Genomic DNA, 15,586 nt, shown 5'->3' with positions numbered 1-15,586 from the left:
TTTATGAAAATGTCTAATGAACATATTTTTTAATCTATTGGTCATTCTGGTGGAAATTTTTTTTTCAAAGGAAGTCACACTTGGGTATTTATGTCTGAAAGTTAATATCAGACATACATTGATGAATATATCGACTTGTAAGTAATGAATCCAACTAATTAATCAATTCACCAAAAGTGAAGTAAACAAAAAAATAACATATTTATCAAATTAAAACTCTATCCCCTTGAATGCGTTAAGGCCAATAGTGTTGTCAGAAAAAAACAATTTTTATACTTTACAAGGATGAACAGGGTGAACATGACATGTTCTGCTGAACGAAAGGGGATGACAGATGAGTCCAAGTGGAACATGGAACACCCTACCAACCCTGATCTCGAACTGTTTTCAAGTTATGTTGGATATTCGATTATGGGAGAAAAAGTGCCATGGGTGAAAAACATGAGTTCTTGAAGTTTCTGAGAGACTTACACGCTAACCTACACACATTTGGAAAGAAAAGACAAAATCCTATAAGGTGAAATCAATTTTATTGAAATATCTGGATTTAATGGTGAGATCGAAATCTGATAAAATTGATATCACTTTATAGGATTTTTTCTGTTCTTCCCAAATATGTGCTTAGTTTGCATGCAAATCCCTCAAAAATTTAACAAATATTGGTTTTTTCAGACTAAACACATTTTTTTCCAGAATTGATTATCCACCATAACGTGAAAACGGCTCGAGATAGGACAGGGTTGGTAGGGTGTTTCATGTTCCACTTGCGCTCATCCATTATCCCTCTTTGTTTGGCAGAATATGTCACGTTTGCACTGTATACTAAACTGTACCAAGCTAATCACTTTTTTGAGTATTAATAATTATTACATGGATCTGAAACCAATTTAAGATATCTTCATTGTTTTATACAGAAAATGTTGTTAAAGGTACGAGATTTTAATTAACACAAGTAGCTATTATCAACAATAAGTTTTGAAAGTCAAAGTGCCACAGTATCAAGAATTTTCTACCAATCAATTTTTTTTTTTTTTTTTTAATGACTTACACTTGAAAGTTCAAGGAGGAAAAAAAAATTATAGCATGCAGTGTTTTGAATCAAACACTGAATATGCACTGAAAAATTTGTTTTGACTGTTTATATTTTTCATCAGAAGCGGGTATAAATGAACAGAACCCAAACTGCTGTCTCTTCTAAAACAATCCAAATAATGTGATTATGATACAAAGGTGGAATAACATTCAAAAAGGCATAGTAAAAAAAAACTTGGTGTGCCATTTAAAAAATTTATAGACTCATTATAGACAGTTTTCCACTATATTCAGCATGAGCATGGGGAGAAAGTCCAACACAACACCGACACACACATATGTGCAAGTGCATATAGCAGGTGACTAAGGCATTAGAAAATGCAAAAGCAAAGCAAGGAAATGGCTCCTAAGAATGGAAAAAGAATAATTACAATAAAGTCCCTGAGACAACATGTGAACATGGCAGCAACAGCGAAAAATAACTTCTGATCAGGTATAAGCTTAGACATGTGGTATGAATTAATACATGCACATATTAACAAGATAATATCTCAACAACCCTAAGATACACCAACACATTTGTTGAAATGATTATAACTTTCCTCATTATCAATTTTGTTTTAATAATTTTAAAACATTTCCATCACTAAAAATTGATAGGATTTTCTGAATGCCACTTTCAGATAAAACAAGAGGATGCCATTTAAATAAAAAAATTCTAATGAAACACAGTTCAAAGTTTATCATTTCATTGACCTTAACCTCTGCATGCTTAAAATTCATTATATGCTTAGAAATTCATTAAACAGAAATGACTCGAGTGCAATAAAACAATAAGAGATAATCAGATAAAATGCCAAACATCAATAAATAGTGATACGAAGGAAAAAATTTTCTGAAATTTGTTGAAAGCTTCCACACAAAATAAGACACATTTGCAACACTAATATAAAGCTATACAGAAATTTCATAGTTCATTTCATATAAACTTTTTCTATCTGCTGCACTATCTTGTTCTTGAGATGCCTGCTGCTTAGTCTGAACACAGTGCCTGGAACGGTGGTCGGATTTAGGAGTGCCAAAGCTATTTTTTGACTTGTCATAAGTATCTGTTAACTCTAACGCTTTCACAAAAGATACTGGACGTTTTGCATGAGAATGCACACCAGCGGTCACCATTTCTAATGGTGGATGATTGACCTGCATTATACGCTTCGACTGCGGTGATGAGCTACCACTATGACGCCGTCCATGTGGTCCAACTCTAACAGCTGTTGGAGGCAATGCGTGCACGTAAGTTCCTACTGCATGAGAAGTAGGGGTGTTAGGGTTCGAGCCCATGTCGCCTCTGAAACTGAAACGGCTCTTGGATGGACCTACAATGGAGTTCTCGGCCCAATGACCAGCAAGGACTGTTCTATTAGCAAGCTCTTGGATATTGTCGGCTGTCTGATTAGCTAGTATGCGAGCTTCATAATTTGCATTAGCTTTGTCTGCAGCTGCATGGGCAAGTTCGCTTTCTGAAGCGAATTTTCTATTTGGGCTCATGTTTCGGGCACTAGCTCGAGTTCCTCTATTACTAATTTGATACCCATAATATTGTGAGTATCCCCCATAACGAGACGGACGTGGACCTACACTTGTTCCAACATGTTTTTTGCTGGGTGCAGGGGAATGACCAGCTGTGTGAGATGTAGGTGAGGCGGGATTAGACTTTCGAGATGGAGAACACTGTGAGCCAATGATTCCGTTTTTCCCACTGTGATGGTTAACAACTGGGCTTGTCAAACTTCTGGGAGGATTCCGCGAAGGCCTGGGACTATTCACACTTGGCCACGTAGGTTGGCCACCTTCAGGAGAACGGGGTAAACTAGACTGAGCACCACGATCTTCCATACCAGTTGGTGCTCTAGGAGCTCTCGGAGTTGGAGGACCTGCACTGCCATATGGTGACCAGGGTTTTCCTTGTTGCAGCACATTGCTTAAACGACCAGGGCTTGAGTCTTGCACACCTGGGTTGAAAAAATTGGTTTTTGAGCCGTGACGAGGTATAGGCGGAGATGGTTCACAATCTTGTGACTGACTTTGGTTGGCATCGAATGAATCCATGTTTGCATCTACATCTGAGAGATCAGCAGTTCCCTGCGACATCTGAAAGTTTAAAGTAAAAAAATAAGTTATTGCACTAAAAAAAAGAAGCAAAAAACTTTTTACTGGTGAAATTCCATTTTAGGATCAAATGAATATTAAAGGAGTTATAACAGTTTGAAATTTTGTGATGTGTCAGTTTTCTGCCAAACCAAAGGAATAAAAAATTTTCCCATGCAGTAGGATGCCCTTAATTGAAAATGAACTGAAATATTCAACACCGTTAGAAGCCAAGTTCAATTATTTTCTTTCACAATTGCTACTTTTCCTCTTTGTATAAAGTGATTTTAATCTTCTTATTATGTGTTACCTTCACCCCATCATATTGACAAATTTATCAAAAGATTTGTAAAACATTAGACAAACAAGATCTATTGGGAAATTTATTTTCCTTTCACTGTTAAGTCAAATTTTTTCAGGCAAAGGACAAGGAAAAAACCTGGTGCACAGCTTTAGCTTTCTTGATTAGTCTCAAGGTTATAGCCTCTGCTATCAGTTTAAAAATGCTAAGTTATACATTTAGTATGTGTTATGTGATTTTGGCAGGATTTGAAAGTGAGGTTCTCAATTTTTGATGTGTTATAACTCCATAATTATTGATCAAATAAAAAACTGAAAGTCCTTTTCTGTATAAATTTTTCATAAGTAATCATGTGTGTAATTATTGGGCAGTTGATAGTATCCATCCTGTATATATAGCCAATTATATTTCAAAAATCATTTAATATGCATATTTTTTATAAGGGACAGTTTCTAAAACGAGTTTTGTTTCATAAGTTGAAGGTCTAACACACTGTTTAACAATTAAATCTCAAAGAATGATTTGAGTTGAACAAAATCCACAAGGTATATTGTAAAAAAAAGTGCATGCCAAACTTCGGACACATCATTTATCGATCTCGTATGAATTATAATCACTTTAACACTACACACTAATAAACATAAGATAGCGGATGTCTTCCTGTAGTTAGGCCAATCTTCTTTTATAATGGTGACAAAGTTTATTCAGATCCAGGTCTTGCACAAACATAAAACAGCTGATTCAAATGAACATTCATGAAATATCCCAAGCTTAAAAACTAGATTAACATGTTTAATGTGAGAAGGGGTACCAACACTACACCTGTGTCACAACTTCATAAATTGTGTATAACTCACATTTCAAATGTAGCACATGACTTCTCTTCTGCCCCCCCCCCCCTTAAATAAATAGAACAATTTGGTGAATTTTAAGATCTCATTTCACATCAGTGTAGTTTGAATAGATAAGTGCACATTGCAAGAATATGAGAAGTTTTGAAAATTTATTAAATTCAAAAGTTGCATTTGATTGCACATTTATACAAATACAATGCCACAACAGGCAAAATGCCCAACGAGGTGACTGAGAAAAAGATGCTCATAACAAATATGGATGTCATATATTTCAAAAATACAGCAACCCAATTGAAAATGCAATTACAAACAATATACATGCATGACAAAATATTATACAATGCCATAAAGAATACTTATTGGTTGTCTTATTCTAAGTATGGATAGCTTCTCGATTTAACTTACGAAGCTGTTTAATGAGAAAGGCAGCATAGTCCATACAATTTTTTTACAGGAGTAAAACATTTTTATGCGTGCTAATTATAGCAGAAATGATAAACCCATTGCAGCTGACAAAAATTTAAAAAAATAAATAAAAGATAACTAATAATCGAGATATTACGACCTAGTTAAATCCCCCTCCAATTAACTGATGTGCTAGCCAAAATGACATTATAATTCACTGAAAAATGCAGATTTATGACTAATCTCTACAGAACTGGTCTTTTTATTTTGTACTAAATTACATTCAATAAAACGCCTCCAATAATAACACTAAGCTGGATTCATTTTCATTCATGAGTCCAATCACAATTTTTCTTCATTATTTTACAAATGGTTCTAAAAATTACCAAAATTCAAGTACAATATGCTGTGGTCGTCTTTTATATAATTAAAACACTTGCATCACTTGGAAAACAATTAGAAAACTTCATAAAGCATTAACCAGAAAAATAGAGTAATATATTTGAAATCTCACCATGATTTAATAACAGCATGAATTCCCTTCCCGATTTTTAAAAACAAACTTATATGATATGATTATTGAATACTTACAATTGAAACTGAGCCTTACCTTATTATAAGCATTAGCATTCAGAGGTCGTGCAGAATTGCTGTTGTCCATATAGATCTTTACTTGATTTTCACCCATTCGCGCTGATACAGATGGTGAGGATACAGTAACAGTTTTCCCTTGCTTTCTACCAACTACTCTGTAACTGCAATATTAAAATGGAAGAAAATTTATCATTTTTACCAAAGAAATGCAGTCCCTAACAAAAATGTTCATATATCATGGAAACATACTCAAAACAAGGATTTGTCAAGCTCTGGCAAGCAATAACACACTTTTTTTTAGAACTGATTGATACAGTTTGTGTGGAGCATATTTTCTCAAACTGTTTTGTTTCATCTGCACTACAATCTCTGTTCAGACCTTTTCCTTATTGTCCCCCCCCCCCCCGAGTGATCTTATAAGATTCTATATTGCATCAATGACCCGAACCCATGAAATGTTGCTGAAGAAAACTGCAATGTCTCAACTATATTCTTTTCATATTTAGTCAGTTTTGCAGTTTCTATGTCAGACAGCCCATAAAAGAAACTATGTACTGTCATGGACAGAGTGATAAAAAGTGAACCTTAAATGATAATGAATCAATATGCAATATTATAATTCTACCGTTTATCACATAAAAATGTAGATCTCCACCAAAATAATGCAAAAACAAACCAATTCACTTGGTAGATCTACCTAGATTTATTTAGTGCTGAAATCTACTCCTGTTCAAACTGTTGAAACTACTGTGTATGGAATATGCTTTTTGCTTTTTAGTATGCTCCAAGCCACCCATAAGGTGTACACTTGTTTGAGATGGGAGAGAAGTTAAAAAAAATTTATTCCTATTTATTTTTTACTTTTTTTAGGTGGGTGGGGAACCAGAGAAAAGTATAGACTTTTACATAAAAATTAGAATTATACCACAGTTGACATAGGCACAAATTCCTAGACTTAAAAAATTGGTATTGTTACGTGATGAAATATTTTGCTTAAAAAAAAGTTTTTTTGAGGGACTGCACAGGTGACCATACCATATAACCTGTTTCCTGGGACACATTCCTGCATTTTCCCTAATTATGGCTGTCCCAATTTTATTTTTTAAGATGTGTCCTGTTTTTCACAGATTTTCTATGAAACCCACTTGAATTTTTATTCTTCACTAAAATCGAGGAATAAAATAATTTTACAACTTCTAAATTATATCATGATAGTCCTGACTATAAATATGAATACTTGTATCATATATTTGTCATGTTAAAGGTTTTTTTTTAGAATTCATTTTAATCCATGATTTGCAGTAGCACTTCATCTCTTGCCATTGTCGATTTTAGCAATAACTGGCAACTTAGAATTGCAAGCAGTGTGGTATTTTCTTTAGGGACTTCATTTTTGCTAGGTAACAATTTGAGGATTTTCAGGGATTTTCCATAAAGATACAAAAAATCACAAGAATTATTTGGTTTCTGACCTAAATATTTTAAAAAGACTAAAAAAAAATCATAAGGCTTCAGCTAAATTGGAAGCATTGGCACCTATAAGCATATAATATGGTTGATAATTAAATCATTAGTTCTATCTTCAAATCATTATAGAAAACAATATCATCAATCTTTCTGAAAATTACAGAAAATTCATGTAAATAATGTGAATAAATACCTAGGATACTGTGGTCCACATAATGAATCGCACACATTTCGCCAACAACCTTTAGAAAATGGATTATAACCACCACGAAACTTTCCAGTTACCTGTTGAAATAAAAGCACAGAACATACTTCAAATAAGTGCATCACTTAAGGTTGAAACTTATGTTCAGTATTTTAACTTAGTTATAAATAAAAAGATCATATTCACATGAGTTATGATGAAATCCACTTACTCTTTTTCTAAAGAAAGCACACATAGATTAACGTGAATAAAAACCATAGAGTATACACAAAATTCATAAAACTCACTTGTTCATTTGTAGTTCTGCCTCTTGAAACTAATACAACGTGAAATCCAGTTAGTCCCAAAATAGGAATAATCAGCAAAATGATAATTGCTATAATAATAAGACTAGCTAATTGTCAAGGAGAGCTGAGCAAAGAAGTTTCAAGCAAATGGTTTCAATAACTCAAAGTAAAATAAATAAAAACCTAAAAAATAAAAAAGATTGCTAAAACATAGCCAATGATTGCAGTGCTCAAAACCAGTGATGGGCGAACTATGGTCTATGTGCCAGTTGCAGCACACTTAGAGATTCTACTCTGGCTGTCGCAGATGTTAATGTAATGATATAGAAATTTTCAGTTTCAGTGTTATAAAAAAATTAAAGGGGGGTGTTCCTTTTTTGACATATGCAAAATATAGTTGTGAGAATTAAAATATAAATTTAAGGTTTTTGCATATGCAAAATATAGTTGTGAGAATTAAAATATAAATTTAAGGTTTTTGCATATGCAAAAAATTGAACACCCTAATATGCATGGAGTTATTTAAATATATATATATTTGCTTTTATTTTTTAGCCTCAAAATGCCTACTAAAAATGCAAAGTAGATTTGGAGTGCTGTGTGTGATGAATGGACTTGGAAGTACTTTTATGCAGTTTTAAAGGATAAACCATGCGTCGCATTTGAAACACTGTGGCAGTCTTCAAGGAATACAACATATCCCACCACTTTTCACTTTTAAACAGAATAACTCCAATTATGAATCAATGTTCGAATATGTCCAGCCCGCCAACTATTTTTTCTATTTTGGCTTGCTCTCAAAAAAGTTTGCCCATCACTGCTCAAAACTATGGGGGGGGGGGGGAGGGTAATCCTTTGTATGACATTAACGCAATACAAAAGAAACCAACAGCAAAAGACAAATCAAGAGGAAAAAGCCACAAATTTTCTAATTACTAGGGCTCCGATTTTAATGACCCAAAGATGTAACAGCATTGTTGATCAGATAAAAAAACCAAATTCTGGTTTTTAACCTACCAGCAACGACGTTTCATTTTTAGGTCATGAAAATCTGAGCCCTACTAATGACCATGTTTGTGTGACATGTTTTTTTCAGATATGCTGTTGTACATGCTGAAATGAAGCTACATGCTGACACAATGTTCTGATTGTGGTTGCTTACTAAATCTAGTAACCTTGATTGGTCCATTCATATTTCCTTGAAATTCCAGTTTGAAACAAAGCTGATTCAATCAGTGGTGCTGCTGCTTTGTTAGCACTGACAAATATTTCTTTAAAGGCTTGAATATACAAGCTTTTAAAAGAAATCTAAGAATGAAGAGTACTGTGCGAAGCTCTCACTTTATGAAGTTTGTATTTATAACTCTCTTGTCAACATGAAGTGATAGTCAATTTTGTCAGAGATTCTTGATTCTCAACTCGTCAAGCACTTGATCGTGCTTTTACAGACCTCCTTGTCAATGAATGTGGTACCAATAACCACAGAAAAAATAAATACAGAAGAACCCCCCCCCCCCAATTCGGATTCAATTGTGATTCAGATTTTCAATTTGTACATATGTGGTTATTAGTCTGAAAAACAACTATGCGCTCAAATTATGCAATCATTCACAATTTTTATAAATTTTGTTGTAACAGGTTCGAGCACTTTGAAAAAGAATCAGCATTCAGATAACATAAATAATAAATCTTATTACGACATATATGAAATATATAATTTTTTTCGGGCATATTCAAAAATGAGTCAGATGTATTCAGAACAACACTGAGAAAAAATTTCTCATAGTCAACAAATAAACATTATAAAAAAACTTGAACATGCAGAAAATCCATGGTTGATGTAAACCATCTATTCTGATCAACATATAACTGTTAATAAAGATAAAATACAGTCAGAAACAGAAAAGGATACGTGACGATAGTATCTCTTTCTTGAAGCTCTTCCCGGTGCTTTAAAATGTAGAGAATGCAGAATGAGAAAATAGTTATCATATGAATACTGAGGAAAATCAAGAAGAAAAAGAAATAGCGGTAGTTGCGCCTTCCAATGCAGTTGTTCACCCATGGACAATGATGATCAAATGTCTGTAATAAATTATTAAAAGCAAAAAAAAGAAAGAAAAAAAGCCTATTTTTATAAAATGAGAGAAATATACACACTCAAAAACTATTATCTAAAAAAAACGTATTGAGGTTTAACCCTAGAAATTATATTTATGAATAACACATAAAATTTGAGTTTAACTGAATGTAGATTGATTACTATAAATAAATACCTCAATGCACTTGTTACAAACACTGCAATGAGAGCACCTGGGTGGCCTGTAAAACTGGCATGTTACACACCAGTTCATACGAACAGTAATACCATTTATTTCAAAATTCTTGAAAAGAGGTGCTCTAAAGTCATCATCTTTACCTTCATCTGCATCAGCTGGATAGAAAAAAAAGACAATGATTAAATAAAATGTTACATAAAATGAATGATAAAAAGAGTTACTTATGCCAAAGATGAAAGGACGAATATATATACAACATAAATATATAAATTTCACATTTATTCAAAAAATAAACTAAACTGACTTTTTTTCCAAGTTCAATTATGGAGCTTAATATTAAAGTACTGTATTAAGTTGAAAGCTAATATTTCAGTAGTCTCTAAATTTCTTGTATCCAGGTTTTTAACCTGGGGGCCAATGGTTCCCCTGGGAGTCTTTAGAAAGATTTCAGGGGAAGTGGGGGGGGGGGGTCTGAGAGCTCGGGTGAGAAAGAAATTTACTCATTTTCATATTGCTATATATTGAATATTATCTTGTAAAGGCCTTTATTTTATCCGCACAGGAGTCTATGGAATGCAAAAGGTGTTAAGAATCTCTGCTCTAGCCTTTGCTTTCTGTCAGTTATATAACGGGGTTATAGATACTAAAATATATTTCAGCATCCACAGTATCGGTGTGGTTGCTATTAGCTACAAAGGCTTTAAATAGCTGCTTTAGAAAAGTTGAAGTAACGGCGTTTAAATACATTCAAAATATGCATGACATCAACAGAAGTCTCTTTGTTGACTACTGAAAGTATTTTTATGATTGTATTCATCTATGAGCTCATCCTATGCCAAATTGCTGGAAAAAAATTACTTTCAAAAAGTTTTAAAATGATAAATTTGGGGGTCAAAAGATGATTTAAGTGTTGTCACGGCTTCAGATGTACCAAAAAAAAAAAAAACTACGATGCAAATCTTTATAGCCTAGTTCAAGATGACTAATTTCCTAGCTCCACTGAAAGTATGTGCCACACTAGTCATAAATTGGTTTTAGTAAACCCCATGCACATTTTCCATATGATTTTCAATTGCAGTTAAAAGTTTGTCTTAGAACTAGTTGATTTTTATAAAGAGGAAATGAAATGGTTAGAGGCTACTTCAATCCATATAACTGGTACGAATGAAGAAATTCTCAAAGATGTCAATGCAGAAAGTAATTAAAAAATTTTTCATTATCCAGGGCACAGACTCTGAGATGATAGAGACAGTAAAGAGATTAATGAAGGAAATTCAAATTAGGAAAATTTTATGTTACTGCCAAAATCTGAAGTTGGCCACTTCGCAAACTGGCCGGCTCAGTTGACGTTTGTGGTCAATGTTCGAAAAATTCATGGTTTTTTTTTTGCCAGCCCCTATTTATCCCTATATGCCAATCCCTATGATTTAAGGAGGGGGGGGGGGGGGTCATCACCACGTTGTAGTATTTTTTGTGTGATAACTATGGCTATTTATAAATTAGCCACAGCTAACCATAATTATTATGATCAGCTTTAGCAAAGGAATCTGACATCAATATTTAGTGATCCATATATATGTAGGGATTGACAAATAGGGGCTGACCAAAGCCTGGCAAAAAACAAAATTTAAGACATAGTTCATGAAATGGCCAACTTCAGGCTTTGAGAGTAACACACACACATATATATATACAGATACATTTACTTTTTTTAAACACCATTTTCCTGGGTTATTTCATTTTTGGATGACGTTTTCACAATCAAGGCATTCTTGAAAATTATACCATAATCATAATTATATAGATAAAGGCATGTTTACACAGGATAAGTAATTCAGTAGTTACTTAAATTTCAAGTTGTCAGTACTTTACAATCTGTCCCAGTGTAAGTAACAAGTAGTGATAAAACAAGGCCATGCCCACTGGCGAATGGGCGTACTGTCTACTCAATCGAAAAAATAGATAGCAACGTTTACATGCTCTGAATTCAATTGAAATTTAGTAAACTAATAAATTAATTAACCTATGCAGGCCTACATTACTAGAAAGCAGTAATTTTTTACATCAAAAAGAAGCCTTGTGAAAATGTGTATGTTTCACAAGAAAATTTTATGATATAGCCATGTTATGTATCAAATTTTATATGTGGTTTCAAGCTTACCTTTGGGAATCACTCCAGGGTCCATAAAAGTTGCCAAAGTGAAGTTTGCTATCACAAAAAATGTGATGATTCCCTGGCATATTGGAATTGCTATGTGGTATTCATATGTCAAATAAGCACAGCTGGAACAATTGAAACAAGTTGAATGAATGTTTGGGTAACATGAAATATTTACAATAACAGATAATAAAAATTGTGTAAAATCAATTTTTTTAAATACTTTATTTTTTGTGATTTTTGAATATTTGTACATAATTTCTTAGGTCTGTATTACACTATAAAAGTTTGATGAAAGGTTTTTCTATAAAACTTGATAAAAGCAACAAATAAGCATGATTACATTCAAGCAAATGTAATTTGCATCCCTTCAATAAGTAGTGCTGAGCGCATTTGCAATAATTTACATTGGAACAGCTATAGTATAATCCACAGATTCCCCTGGCAACTTTTTTCTCATTTGACCCAACAATAAGTTGCCGACTCCGACATAATAGTGCTGGGGGTTGCCATTTCCTCTCTTCCCTTCTAGAACTTTCTCTTTCCTTCCAAATAATGTCACCCCCATAAAGGGCACTGGTCATAATATGGTTTTGAATTACCACCTTGTATGAATGATTTGAAAAATCGTTGAAGCATTTTTCTTTCCTCCCTTGTATGGTATAAAGCCTACCGTTTGGTTTACATTTTTCACAATGGTATGGATTGGACTATTTTGTTTTGGACATCGTGTCTTCCAGGTGGTACCTTTAATATTTATTACTTTTTTTGCATACCAGCCATTGTAGCTGGAATTTTAATCCTGCGTGTGTTTATTGAAGAAACCCACAGAGACTTTTACGCACTGATCGTTTTATTATTTAAAGGTCTGGGTTTTTAATTTTTAATACAGAAAATATTAATTTCCTATCAGGAGGGGCCATTGCATTATTGAAAAGAAATATGGGTTTCTATTTTTCCCTCCAGAGTATTCATTCTGAAATAATGTTATTGTTCATTTTATATGGTGCTCTATTTCCAATCTGATCCCATAGCTAGTCTAGGATGTTTCATTTTTGATCTTAATACCTTATATGATGTTGTTTTGATGCTTAACCCAGAAATCACTAGAGTATTTATTTTTTACCTGGGGAATTATTTATATATAATCCAGAGCTTACTTATATTTATACAGATACATTTTTTTCTGATGTTTAGTCTAGAAAGTTATATTATTATTGTTATGCTTGTTTATAGAGATGGGACGAATATTCAACTGCTATTTGATATTATGCCCTTTTGCCGAACATTCGGTTCCGCTGAATATCCGTGTAAATCTAAGCACAAGAAACTAATTTTAAAAAAATCATATTAATTGGAATTTTTTGCAAAAATTAACAATTTACTGGTTATAATTTCATTGTGTTATGTCAGGGTGAAATTCTGGGCTAAGTAAAACATGAAACTGTGTATATAGAATCCTATTCTCATCTTCCTGTATAATCACATTATGTAATTTCGAAGCTGTTCATCTTGACCTTCGTCAGTTTTTGTTTTTTTTTAGCATTCCTTGGTGTTATGTGAAACATTTATTTTAAAATTTTGGGCAGAAGCTGGAACAAATCAAACAATTTTCAACAGAAACCTATGGGAAATCATGTTTCGGCTCATGAGCGTGATTCTGAAATGAATCATTTTGTTTTAGCCGAGGTATAACTGTAATATTAAAATACAATATATCACAGTTAAATTTGATTATCTGTATCATGGCAATAAAAATCTTTCAGTTCCCAGCTTCTTAATATTTATTTAAATAATAAACTGCACAGTTAAAATTCCATATCAATTAAAATTACCAATAATTTTATTTTCAATTAAAACCACCAATTTTATTCCAATGTTTTATTCCAAAAACTTGATACTCGGCCAAATCATTATTTGTCCCATCCCTACCTGTTTGCTTCAGTTATTGTTTTCTACGCTGGGATTTCTGCTCCCTTGTCTGTAGCATAAGTTACGACTTGGTGACTTATTACACTGAAAAAGTCTCAAAAAATCACCAACTGCAGATTATACTATGGCTGTTTCATTACATCTACTTAACCAATCACAGTTATCACCTATGTCTTCCTTTTTTTGCTGTTTTACAACATATGCAAAGTACAGAGTGGTCATAAAATAACTTTGCTGATATACGAGACCCAGATGTCCAAAAAAATTGATGCATGAGAGTCAAGTTTGAGACAGGTGTTTCAGAATATGTGCTAGAGAATGAGGAAAAAACCCTAGCTCGTGAATTTGGTCAGAGTGACCCGATTTCAAAGAATTCAAATGGCAACACCCACTTATAAACATTACAGAATTATTGTTACAGTTAAAAATCTCAAATGCTGTTGGAATAATACCTGTAGCATTATAAATGCCAACACTAGACAAAGAAATATATAGAAACAACCCAAATGCAGATCACTTTACTGCTGCAATAAGTCCCCACCAATGAGTTAGCGCACCAACACCTTGGTAAGATTTTTGTCTGCATCCTGTGCTGCTGTTTATGATACAGGAACCATTACAATGCCATTTATTGTTTTCTTACCGCATGATCACTTTGCAATGCATAAAAGTGGGTGCGTTGCCTATGGAATTTTTCAAAATATTTCTACTGTGGCAGTAGCTATAAGAGCTATGTTCCCGTTTCTCTTCTCATTCACTGAAACACCTATCTATATCTCAAATTTCTTTCGCATCCATTGATTTTTTGTGTCACCAAGGGTCCATGTATTGACAAAGTTATTTCATATGACCACCCTGTATACAATTCTTTATGAATCAAATAATTAAAGAAAAACTGGGGTTTCTTTCATTTTCCCTTAAAATTACTCATAGAGCTTTGTTGAGATGTAATTTGGAGAGCTTGGAAGAAAAACTTTAGCTGTTACCGTAGAAAATAAAGTAATTTGCAAAATTTTTTAGGTAAATAATAATAATTTTCCTTCTAGAAAGCCCACAAGGAAAAATGTACACCCTGACCAATAAACACTACCAACGAGGAAAAATGGTACTAATTTTTTGTCACATTCAAATCCATTAAAGCATTAAAATGATCTTAAATTTTTAGAATTGATACATGAACGGGAAACAAAACACAGATACTAATTACTCACGGGAAAACAAAGAACAGAGCCGTGGTAGCAATGAGTAGGGTCCACGCGCAAGTTGCTGGTAAGAACCTCGTCCTAGAACCACACTTGGGCATATTTTTAAGGTATATGTATCGAGACAGTTGAATCAAACTGGAAACAATCCATCGCAATTATTTAAATTAATTCATAAACAATTCAGTTTGACGACCCACTAGCCGCCCGTAACGCAAGTTCATTCTCCATCTTGTTGGAGGAAGCATGCTTCCCACCTACCACGAACACTAGAAACAGAGATTCATAAACAATATCTCACGTCGGATCCTCATTTTCTTCTCATTCTCAAATAAACTGCGCTCATCTCAATTTTAAAATACCCATTCCAATAGGGCATTAAAATATCTCACAGGTTCGCCCACATAGATTAAGAAAACAACAACAGTAAAAAAAAAAACATTGACGTAAAAAGTGTTGCCATATATATTCAATAATATAGATATTTTTTCCCTTTACCTGCATTTCCTTATAGAGACCACTGACCATATCATCAGTTTTTTATTGGATAAAATGGACGAAGATGACTTTACATTAACTAAACTTTACTTTAATTTGATATTTTTCATAATTTATGATAAAATAAGCTATTTTAACTTAGCTAAGTTACGATATTTTGGTGAAAAGTCATTAAATTTTTATTACAATAAACTGAAATTAAATGATTTTTTCCCTCCAAAATA

General features: G+C 33.2%; 1 protein-coding gene across 1 annotated transcript; it reads right to left on the bottom strand.

Moving 5' to 3' along the window:
* Positions 1–1,038: 1,038 nt before the first annotated feature.
* LOC149089848 (palmitoyltransferase ZDHHC8-like) lies at positions 1,039–15,289 on the bottom strand. Its single transcript, XM_089251619.1, has 8 exons — positions 14,874–15,289; positions 11,734–11,855; positions 9,570–9,727; positions 9,206–9,378; positions 7,294–7,396; positions 6,995–7,086; positions 5,351–5,495; positions 1,039–3,183 (listed from the first exon to the last, which is right to left on the bottom strand). The coding sequence occupies exons 1-8, from the start codon at positions 14,963–14,965 to the stop codon at positions 1,987–1,989; spliced, it is 2,082 nt and encodes a 693-aa protein (XP_089107745.1). The 5' UTR covers positions 14,966–15,289; the 3' UTR covers positions 1,039–1,986.
* Between the last annotated feature and the right edge of the window lie 297 nt (positions 15,290–15,586).

Source organism: Pholcus phalangioides, unplaced genomic scaffold (genome assembly GCF_987345545.1).
Source record: "Pholcus phalangioides strain wild (caught in Gottingen) unplaced genomic scaffold, Ppha-v1.0 ptg000001l_1, whole genome shotgun sequence".
Taxonomy (NCBI): domain Eukaryota; kingdom Metazoa; phylum Arthropoda; class Arachnida; order Araneae; family Pholcidae; genus Pholcus; species Pholcus phalangioides.
This window is presented reverse-complemented; position numbering and strand designations above follow the sequence as displayed.

Coding starts and splice junctions, on each gene's coding strand:
- LOC149089848 (XM_089251619.1), bottom strand. CDS start 14,965: ATGCCCAAGTGTGGTTCTAGGACGAGGTTCTTACCAGCAACTTGCGCG. Junction 7,397..9,205: donor GAAAGAGATACTATCGTCAC/GTATCCTTTTCT, acceptor ACAATTAGCTAG/TCTTATTATTATAGCAATTA. Junction 5,496..6,994: donor TGTGGACCACAGTATCCTAG/GTATTTATTCAC, acceptor TTAATATTGCAG/TTACAGAGTAGTTGGTAGAA.